This window comes from Panthera pardus, unplaced genomic scaffold, assembly GCF_024362965.1.
Source record: "Panthera pardus isolate Hobbes unplaced genomic scaffold, ASM2436296v1 HiC_scaffold_2, whole genome shotgun sequence".
Classification (NCBI taxonomy): Eukaryota; Metazoa; Chordata; class Mammalia; order Carnivora; family Felidae; genus Panthera; species Panthera pardus.
The window spans coordinates 443,103-454,220 of record NW_026526765.1 but is presented as its reverse complement, the minus strand read 5'-3'; the positions used below and the strand labels follow the sequence as shown (position 1 = coordinate 454,220).

General features: G+C 55.0%; 1 protein-coding gene across 4 annotated transcripts in view; it reads right to left on the bottom strand.

Annotated features, from left to right (window-relative positions):
• Positions 1-6,617: 6,617 nt before the first annotated feature.
• CEP72 (centrosomal protein 72) overlaps positions 6,618-11,118 on the bottom strand; it is a 36,887-nt gene continuing 32,386 nt past the window's right edge. For 3 of the 4 annotated variants that reach the window (XM_019438307.2, XM_053906837.1, XM_053906838.1), the window contains exons 11-12: positions 8,645-8,756; positions 6,618-7,172 (exon numbers count right to left, since the gene is read on the bottom strand). In XM_019438307.2, the coding sequence (XP_019293852.2) occupies positions 7,031-7,172; positions 8,645-8,756 (254 nt within the window). In that variant the 3' untranslated portion in view covers positions 6,618-7,030. The remainder of the gene's footprint in view (positions 7,173-8,644; positions 8,757-11,118) is intronic. The other variant, XR_008423646.1, reaches the window with a different exon arrangement.

The window sequence follows — 11,118 nt, the reverse complement described above, 5'->3', positions numbered from 1 at the left end:
CTGTGCCCAAAGGGCATGCTGGTCGTCGCTAGGGCTAGGGATGGTCCCTCGTCTGTGCGGTGGGGCTCGGGGCTCGAGCTCCCATCCAGCATGGCCCCTCTGAAGGGATGTGGTCCTCCCCCTCGCCCCCACGGTGGGGCCTCGCCAGCAGCTTCCTCCCGAGGTTCTGAGACTTCCCGGTGCATAAAATCGGAGATGGTTGCAGGCCTTGAGTCACCTGTGCTCACTGCAGTCTCTAGTTTCTACCTTGGCGATCCTGAGCTGCCCGGCCAGGCCTCTCCACCCCATGGTGGGGGAAGGTGGAGAAACCGAGGACTGAGTGCTGGAGGAGGGACAAGCAAGCGGGACACAGGACCCCCGGCTGGACCGCGGTGAGGATCTGGAGGCAAGGGGAGGACGTGGGAAATGTTGGAAGGCGACTCTGAACACGACAAATGTTTCTCAACAACGAGCAGATCGCAAACACGACCTCCTCCCAGACCCTCTTGGGCACCATGTTGGGGAGCACCGTCTGAGGCGGTGGGGCTCCGCCTCCTGCCATTAAACACCCGGGTCCCCACTAGCACAGCCATGACACGGCGTGGACACTGGAGTCCGGCAGGACCTTGGCTCCCACAGCGTGCATGCCCCAGTGAGCAGAGGGACGAGGGTCCCCGTGCCACAGCCTGTACCGGGAATGCATAGCCCCCCTTCCACCGGCCCTTCTCAGCCCCCCTCACCCCCAGGAGGCCATCTTCTGTGCCAGAGCGGAGTCTCCAGGCAAAACAGCCTCCCCAGGACCACCCTGGGAGACTGGGGTCTGAGCAAGAGAAACCACCCGTCTGCCTGCCCACGGGGACCCCTGCTGTCACGCCCTCCCCAGAGCAGCCCTCTTCTTAGCGGAAGGCACCAGTGCCGCAGGCTGGTGGAGCTGAGTGCTCACTTGTGACCAGCGCTTCCCAGCGTGCTCCTGACTGTTCTCGCAGCACCTTCCCGTGGGGTTTGTGAATGGGACCCCTTGGCGGTCCACCCCGTCCCACAGCAGGGAGGTCCGGTTGGCCACACGGGGGCTACAGTCTCCCCTGCCTCCCCCGCCCAACCCCAAAGCCTCTTCGGACGGCGCCCGTCCCCAAAGCCTGGACGGACGTTCCCTCAGTCAGGAAGGAGGGGGAGGTAGCAAAGACTCCATCACGAGACTTCAGCGCTCTCCATTCCATCAGCTTAAAATCATCTGCTAAACGTGTCGCCGCACGTGTGTGGCCCCCGCACACAGAACACGCACGCACACGCATGCTCCTCCATCGGGGTCTGAACGCGGAGAACACACAGGCAGGGTGTGTGTCTTTGCTGCATGTTATATGCAATGCCAATTAGCTTCTACTAACCGCGGTTACCCAGAAATCCAGCGTCTATCTGTGAGCGAGAGACTGCACAGCACGAGGAGACAGGACGCGTTCTGCCAGGGAGGGCAGGGCTGGCAGCATCTGAGTGTCAGGAGAACTGGAGGAGGGTGCTTAACACTGATCACACCAGAACACTTATTTATTTCTATTTAACGTGATAGGATAGGCAACTAGGCGGCGGTAACAGTCAGCTTTACCAAGATGAAGTTCAAATCATGTAAGTTTAGGATGTTATCGCAGAAGATATAGATTTATACTGGAGTATTTTCACACCTCTAGTGTCCCCAGTCCTACGTTTGCGGCAGATGAAAATCACGGCCGATGCGAGAGGCCGGGGAACGGTGCGCGCAGGCGGCTCGAGGGCACCGCTTCCTGTTGGTGTGGCTCTGCGTCCGCGTCCCCGTGCTCGGCGCTCAGGACAGGCCGCGGGCGTCCCTCTGGCTGCTCGGTGGACAGGGCCTGCGGCGGCGGGCTCGTGCCCCCACCCCAGACCGCCTCTGTGAATAGTTTTCTGGCGCCCAGCTGTGCCCGTGTGCTCAGTGGGGCAGGACGTGTGGCTGCTTTTGCGCTACGTCGCGTGGTGGTGGTAGGAGGGGACACCTAAGATTTTCACCATCTGGCCCTTTACGGGAAAAGCATGTGCTGGCCCTGCCCTGGGGACCCAGCCCAGCTCTCTCCATACACAAGCTGGCTGCTCCCCCATCCCGCAGCCCACGCCACATGGGACGCCCCGTCGTCACCTGTTCCGTGCAGGCCAGGTTGACAATTCAGCTGTACTGTGAAGTTACCAATAGGCTAGAATGTCCTTAAAACACTGACCCCGAACAGCTCCCCTCCACTGATTGACTACTGAACACTGTGGAACCTGGTGGTTCAGGGTATGGCCTCTGTCCCTGGGCATGTGGAGGGCATGGCCCCAGGTGGGCTGGGCAGTGGCCACCCTGAGCTTCGAGAGGTTTTTTTCTCTCCCTCTAGACTCTTGAAAACCCAAACCAAGCCAAACACAAAGGAAACCCGCACAACTTAAAAGAAACTTGAAAGGGATCGTATACTACTAGTTTGTACTAAGTTTTTTTCAGGAAAGGGAAGTAAATTTATATATATATGCAATATATTTTTACACTGTTTTGTTACCATTAGGGAGTCCTGAGTGTATCACTTTATCAGTGTGATGGTGAAGAGTAGAGTCGACGTCTTGGGTGTTCTGACTCAGAAAGGCACGTCTGCTGGCGTCTCAAAGCTGCACTCAACCAGGGATATGTATGGGATCGGGGTGGCCCTCCTCTCCCTCCCAGAGCGTGAGGCTCGGTGTCCCCGGTCAGAGCTGACCTGCAAGGCCTGACCTGCAAACCTGTAGCGAAACAGCTCGTGTCTGTCTGCATACTGCTCCTCCTGTGTTCGCTGTTAACATTGTGTGTCAAATTGGTAAAGTGATAAATAAAGGTGTTGAAATGTGGATCTGTTGTCCTCAAGGCGCACCACCTACACCAGCAGTCACACACAGGCACTGATATCTAACACGGACGGGCTGTGGGAGGGGATGTGGGAGGGACGGGAGCCACAGCTCACAGGGTCTCACGTCACCTCCCCGCAGGGAGGAGACTTTTGCTTCCTCATTTAGACGGGATGACTCCTGCCTCGTAGTCCCAGGCTCGTTCCAATCTCGCCCTGGTGCAGCCCCGGGTGGGGGCCCAGACATAGCAATGATGTCCTCGAGTAAGTACCAACATGAAATCCTCTGTGAAATAGTTTTCAAAACTGAAGATAAAGGCATTCATTCTAAGACCACAACAGGGAAAACTGCACCAGCAGACATTAAAAGTAAGTCTAATTGCAGCAAGAACATGACCACAGACAGAGAATGTCTGCAGGGAAGTGGCTCAAAAAATAGGCAGTAAGTAACCATACAAAAACCCTGTAAATAAATGCTTTCTGTGGGCAAAAATATTTCACTAAAATACTCGAACACTGGGGCGCCTGGGTGGCCCAGTCAGTTAAGTGTCCGACTCTTTATTTCAGCTCAGGTCGTGATCCCACAGTTTGTGAGTTCTAGCCCAGAGTGAGGCTCTGTGCTGGGGGTGGAGCCTACTTGGTTGGGATTGGCTTTCTCTCTGTCCTTCTCTCTCAAAAACAAAACAAAACAAAAACAGTAAAGCAAAAACCAAAAACCAAAAACCCCTTAAAAACCATCACATGGAAGCCGAAGGGTGCCCAGGGAGGTACATGCTCATGGCTCCTGTACACTACCGGGGGAGCAGAAGCCCTGATTAGATGAACACCCGCTGTGATAATATGCCAGAAAGAACGCATAGCTTCCAAACCCAGCAGAGGTGAAAATGGCTACAGTATAGAAGGGGACAATCACAGAAGAAACAGAATGCAAAACAAGAAGAAACAAAAGCGTGTCGATTATGTCAGGCGATATGGCAAGAGAAAAGAGAGAAAAGCGATAAAGTAAAAGGTTTTAGAGCCGAATGTGTCAGTAATTTCCACTAAAGATGGAAAGGAACAGAAGCTGTGGTGCAGGAGAGGAAGTGAGAGAGAAAGCGGTGCCATGGACCAGCATGAACCATGGCCAGGGGGACAGGGTGGCCCTGGTGCCATGGGGAGGACGCAGGTGCGGACCAAGCCTTGCCGGCCCCGCCAGAGCCCCGCAGCTGGCCCTGGTGTTCTGCCTGCTCTGTCACCGGCCAGGGCCGCCCCAACGCGTCCTTGGCTTGAAAGTGGAGGTGGAGCCTGAGGTCGGGAGCAACCCGTGGCCATCGCTCACCCACGTCCCTTCCCTTCCCCGAACGGCAAGGACTTGCTTGAAGCAACCACCACCCCGACGGGTCTGCCTTAGGGACACAGCTCCAGATGCTGAGGCCGTGGAAATGCCATTAAAAGACTGTTAGGCCAAAAACTTGGACAATTAGGCAATATGAGCGAATTCGAGATACAGCCCTTATGAGAACTCAGGAAGAAAGGGACAGCCTGCGCCATCCCAGGGCTTAGGCCGAGTAACTAATGGCAAAGTAGAAAAGCCCCCAAACCTAGTGGCTGACACAGTGACATTCCTTTCTTACGCACACGGAGTCTAGCCGAGGTCAAGGAGGGCTCTCTGCCCCCAGGAGAGAAACAGGCCCGCTGGTCAGTGGCACCGCCGGCTCTGGAGGGGACGGCGGCCACCCTGGTGGCCTGGCAGCTCTTCTCTGTCCCACTCAGAATGAGCCACATGGCCCCACACCCACTGCGGGGGGCTGGCGAACGGAGGGGTGGACGACGCTCTGTGAGAAGGGGCTAAGGGAACTAAACCCGTGGCCAGAAGTCTCCCACAAAGAGCATTTAGGGCCCGACTGGCTTCCTCAGCAAGTTCCATCGCACACTCAGGGAAGAGAGAGTTACAACCTGTCCTGAATTCTCCTGGAAAGCAGAGAAGGGTGCACAGCCGAACTTCCGTCACGGGCACGGCGTGGCGGTGCGAACGCAGAGGAGAGCGGTACCGTAAGGGAGGACCGTAGGTGGCGTCACCGCGGGGACAGGACGGGTTCCTGTCGCCGTCCCAGCCGACAACCACACCATGCGGTGCCGCGTCAGCGGGATCCTGGGACCAGACTCTAGCTACCGCTTCCTCTTCATGACAGCGGGGGCAGGCACTTATCACCCCTTTCTACAGATGAGGAAATGGAGACCCAGAGAATTCCAATAATTAAATGTCAGATATTAAGTGGAGTACCCGGAATACAAAATCCTAAACAAAATAGTAACCAAATCCAACAGTATGTTTGCAAAGGAAAACCCACCATTACTAGGCTGTGCTTAACCCAGAAAATTTCGGTTGTTTTTACATTAGCAAATTACTGTAATTAACCACATGAACAGAATAAAGGAGAAAAACCACATGGTCATCTTCAATGGCTGCAGAAAAAGTGATAAAATTTATCCATTCACGATAAAAAACGTCTTGGCAAATTAACACTACAAGGAGCTTCTTTAACCTGATAAAGTCTATCTATAAAAACACTATGCATCACACACCCTCTAGAATGAAAACATTAAATCTTTGACAGTAAGTGCTGGAAACATGGACCGACAGAAACTAATACACTTCTAACGGAGCATCAGTGTAACCATTCTAGAAATCATCTGAAATTATCTGCAGCAAAGGCGTTAAGAACATGGTTCAGGAGTTAAGTGAAACACGAACATAATGGGACACAAAGTTAATAAGAACCAAATGGGATTTTAGAACTAAAAACATGTAATTTCTGAAATTAAAAATCCATTATCTACATAGGCCCAACTGCAGAATGACAAGGCAGCAGAAATGACCCCAACGGAGGGCAAGAACAAAAGATGGGGAAAGAGACCCGAAGTCTGGGGACCCGTGGGGATGCTACCAAGTGGTCTGGGTGTAACTGGGGTCCGGGAGGGAGGGTGGGACAGAAGCTGGATCGAATAACCATGTTGAAGAAATGGTGGCCAGACCTTTCCCAGATTTGATGAAAATTATAAACTCACAGGTCTAAGAAGCTCAACGAAACCCAAACAAGAGGAACATAAAGTAATAGCATGGGGAGCGTTTCCAACAAGCCTAAAATGGTTGAATGCTAAAATCTTTTCAATAAATTAAAAAAAACGGTATGATGAAAGAAATTGCACTCCCCCACAAAAACCGTATTTGCTGTGACATGCTTTCCTGCTAAGTTGCAGAGAAACTGATGCCAAAGGACACAGCCACGACCAGACAGGAGGGAACCGGGGAGGCCACCCCGGTTCCTGAGGGAAACGCCCGACCCCCGACCGCCAGTGGCAGAGCCCGACGACACGCGCAGGCACCTGTAGGCCTGCCTGCTCTTCTCCATACATTAAGTAGGCTTGGTTTAAGAAAGTACTTTGTTTTACCTAGAAGCCAAGTATTTACATAAGATAAGAAGTTTCCAAACTAAAAATCTAGTATTTTGTCCGTGTGTGCTCTAATTTTCAGAAATGCACTGTAATTGTAAGCAAGAGAGCGCCTGGGGAAATACTTCCACTGTGAGGCAGTGATGTCACAAAATGGTATTTTTAATGTTTCCCCAAACTGTGTTACTTTTATTAAATCTTGGAACGTATCTGTCCCACCTGCGCCTAGCTTGCTGCATGAAAGAATTCAGTGAGAAAATCTCAGTCACAATTTACAAAAAGTCACTTTTTAGAATGTTAGTTTATCTTGTCACACAAAATTATTTAATGATCACACATACGCTCTTTACATTAGGGAGAAAAATACTGCATTTTATCTCAAGATATTTCATGGAAAATTAATGATGCTGGTCTCAAAAAACATCAATATGTCTTGTCTCAAAACATGTGAAGGGCTTGGATTAATCCTTTTTTTTTTTTTTTTTGCAATCTCAGGAGCAGGAGCAGCATGGAGTCAGAGGGAGCCACCCTGGTTAGCACCTCCCTGCGAACACTACCCCTACATGTCCTTGTTCGCAGACTCGCCTACAGGCAGATCAATCCCATCTTCTCAGGGTGTTTTAGAAAACCGAGCTGGTGGCCCTGAACACGTTTCAAAACTTCAGCTGATTATGAACGGGAGGCAGAGCTCTGCCCCACAATCGTACCAGGTAGAAAAGAGCTTCCGCGGTTTACCAGGTGCGTGGAGGCGACGCAGACGCGGCCTAGCAGCCGCCGCGCGGGAACAGGCCCAGCGTCTTCTTGAGCTCCTTGTAGCTCCAGTGCAGCTGCTCGACCTCGGCCTTGTGCTGCGCGCGCGCCTGGCTCAGTTCCTGCAGGAGGTGCTCGTTGGTGCCGACCAGGGAGCTGGAGGAGGTCACGGGGGAGCGACGCCTGAGCACCGCCCGCCGCCTCCTCTCCAGCGGCGTCCTCCCTCACCCGGCCGGGGCCCTCCCCGTCCGCCCCGGTCCCCGCAGCCAACCCCTTCCCGGCTCCCACCGACTCCCGCTCCCGCCATCCGCCCCTGGCCTCCAGACCGCGTGAGGCTACGCGTGACCCGAGCCCTCGGCCACCAGGCCACGTGCAGGCTCAGCACCCGGACGGACGGGCGAAGGCAACGAACGACGGAGGGGTGCCTCGCTACTCCAGCCGCGCCTGTTTTCTGAGAAAACCATCATCATCTTCCCAGCTAGCAGAACAATGTTCTCATTCTGGAACAGATCCAAAGACTGACCTATTCCTATCTCCCGGTCCAACGTAAAGGGGCTCCCTGAATAATTCTGACATACTGATAGCGTAACTGAAGAGTCCTGGTTTTACAACTGATAGCGTAACTGAAGAGTCCTGGTTTTACAGTGTGGACCACGGTTGCCTTTGGAAGGACTTCAGGGAAGAAGCGGCCCTGTACTGCCCACTCGGCCATCTGCGAAGCGCCCTCGCCCCCCCGTCGGCAGCGGCCAGGGATAGATGGGAGCGGGGCCATCTTCCCGTAGACGCACGCCCCCGACGACAGACCTCCTGTGCAGGCACCAGCCGTCTGCTCCGGCCAGGCTAAGGCCCAGACTGGATGAAGTCAGCGTGGACCACCACTGCCCCCCACTTCCACCTGCTGCACGGCGGCCCCGTCCACACGGAGCCCACAGTGCTGCGGATGGGGGCCCATCGGGTCCTGGGAGCCATCCTGCCTCTCCCGTCCCCCCCACCCCGCACCCACGACGGCTACCTTCTGCTCCCTTCCGCTGCTCCATCTACGCTCCAGCTCATCTCCCAGGAGCCCCTTCCCCCCGGTACCTCGCGCTTGGGGTGGGCCCGCTGACCCCCTGGCGTCACAGCCTGGCTCCACCTGGGGCCGTGCTGCACCCGAGCCCGGGGGAGGTGTGTGGGACTCAGCCCAAGGTGGGGGAGTAGGGGGGAGTTGGGCTCGAGCTCCGCACCTCCACAAAGTACACCTCACCCCACCCAGTGAGCGGCACGCCTCCTCCCTGCACCCGCTTCTCTGGATAGAAACTGAGGCTCCGCCTGGACAGCCCCCACACTGCCTGCTCCCTTCTCGCCACCCAGCACACAGCTGGGAGTAAAGGGGGAGGCCCCGCGCTCTAGGAGAACTGACGGGAACCACGCCGGGTGGACTGGGGCAGCCCAGAGTCTCTCAGCAGCTCTCACCCGCCCCTCACAGACGCCGCGGCAAGAAGGGACGCGCTTTTCCTGAAGAAAGGGGAGCTTGGGGGAGCTCTGAGTCAACCGGCGACGCGTGCGGCCCAGAACCCCGCCTGCTGCGACGCCACCGGGCGGCTCCTCCGTGTACCCTGCCGTCACTGGGGCCGCCCCGGGGACGGCACCTGTGGCTCTCCTGCAGCATCCGGGTCAGCTCCCAGACCTTGTCGTAGTGCTCCAGATGCTGCTTCAACTCCACGATCTCACCAGAGAGCCTCTTCACACTTGTTTCAAGTCCTGAAAGAGAAAAAAAGTAACATCAGTTAGTGAAATTGAATGTGTTGGAGTGTTTCATGTCCTGAAAGCTAAAATAGTTCGAGTTGAAACTGGATCGGGACACCAAAGCCATATAGCTTGGGAAAGGTCGGTTTCTGTAAGCAACTCAAAAATCACCTTGGGATTAAAGCCTTGGGCCTCTGCCCTCCGGACACCCACGGAACCACATCCCCGCATGGAGGGTAGAGAGTGGAGACAGAGGTGGGCCTGGTGCCAGCTGGAAGCTCACTCCACTGATCTATGTGCTGGCAGGAAAGGGCCTTCAGGGGTGTCTCTTCCACCAGGCAGCAAGCTCTGCCCTAGGGGAGGCCCTGAAGCTTCGGGGACAAGCGACAAGAGGCCCGCAGTGGCCGTAGGTCTCTGATGTGTCCTCCGCTCCCAGGCCCATCAGTGACACACTGTGTGTTTGGACTCCATCTACATGACTCCTGTCTCTGGGCTTCCAACTTGTGAGGAGAAGAAATATATCATTTCTTGGCTCCCAAACCCCAAAACCAGGATCCAAATAAATCCACACACAGACACATGGCTGTGGAACGACACAAGTCCAGAGACAACAGGAGAGCCAGAGCGGGCAGGTACGGGAAGAGGTTCGGTGAGGACACGGATAGCAGGCTCCCACAGCAAAGGCAGAGGCTCCCGAAAGCACTACGATGGGACGACACTCCTCAGCATCCACATCCACCCGCACTTACACCGGAGGGTGAGTGGAAGGGACTGTGGGAAGAGACAGTGACGGCACAGTTTCGGCATCCCCCAGAATCCCCATAGTAGTCTAGCACCAAGAGTAACTAGATGACAAAACTGGAGTCCCACAGGAGACCTTTCGGCACCTGGTGGTGAGGCAGCCTCAAGACCCAAACACGAGAGCCACAAGCCATGCGCGGCTTCATCTGTGGGAGAGGAGCAGCAGTCAGGAGGGGGGCAGCTGCTAAGTGTCCCCTATTTTCACAAGAAATCCCTGCAGGGCAACTGAGGACCCGCGGCTGACACGAGAGGCTCGGCCTCCCCCAGCGAGGGCAGACCAGAGGACCCCGTGTGGTCTGAAGGGACTGGAGCAACCCTGGCCCCTCAAGGCTGGCCTGCCCAGTCCCTTCCAGAGCAGGGCCGTACCACAGAGGAACAGCTGGGGAGGGGCCCAAGTCGTGCAGGAGAGGACACCAGAGGCAAGCGGGAGAGTGAACAAGGCCTGGGAGTCCCCCAAGGGGCTGCTGAACTTCTCTGTGAAGTTTGACGTGCTGCGTGCTGTACTCCTGGACACTGAGAGGACCAATTCCATGTGCAAGTGAACAGCACAGAGCACTAAAGGCAAACCCCACACAAAGCTGTTGCCCCCGGACAACAAGAAGCCACACTCGGGACACATCAAAACCAGGACTGGATATTTCAGAATGAGCTGAGGACAGAAAGGAATGATATAAGAGGGGTGCCTGGGTGGCTCAGTCGGTCAAGCATCAGACTCTTGGTTTCAGCTCAGGTCGTGATCTCACGGTTTGTGAGCTCGAGCCCCACGTCGGGCAGTGCACTGGCTGTGTGGAGCCTGCTGGGGACTCTGTCTCCCTCCCCAACTCGCACCGTCTCTCTCAAAATAAATAAGTGACCTTAAAAAAAAAAAAGGAAATGATAACAAGAAATGGAAGAACAACTTAGTCAGAAATGGGAATGTCAGAGAGGAGGCGGCTGGCCTCAGGCACGAGCTCGCAGCAAAGGAAAGCTTCATGAGAAGCGAAGGCTGAGCAAGTGAAACAGGACAATGACATCTCAGGAAACAGGTGAAAAGTGGAAAGTATTTACATGAAAATTAAAGAAGAGACTATGACGAACTCTTAGCACGCCACGAAACAGCCCGATAAACACAGCGGAAGAGGCCTGAGTAGGTGCGTCACCGACGCCTGCCCAGAGCGAGGGTCTCGTCTGTGGCTGCGCTCCCAGGACCAAGCCCACAGAGAGGGCCTGTGATGGGCCGTAGCCCGGAGACATCTGCTCCGTGGCCCTTTAAGAAAAGTTTTTGGACCCCCGGGGACCTCGGTGGGGCAGTCCTCAGCGAAGTTAAAACCTCCCAGCGACTTGGCGGTTTACACCCAGACGAGATTCACGGAAGACACAAACTACCACCAGCCCGTCACTGAAACCCCAGAATCTGACCTTGAAATACCGAGTGCACTTTTGTAAAAATGGCAAAATAGAAATACAGTGAAGAGAGGGAAATGAAAGTGACCTGGCTCTGGAAGAAACGTGACAAAGAGGAAAAGCACCACGTGGCTGGGAAGAGCCAAGGAGACAGAGGAGTGACCGTGTGCATGCTCGGGGAGGCGGGCAGGGG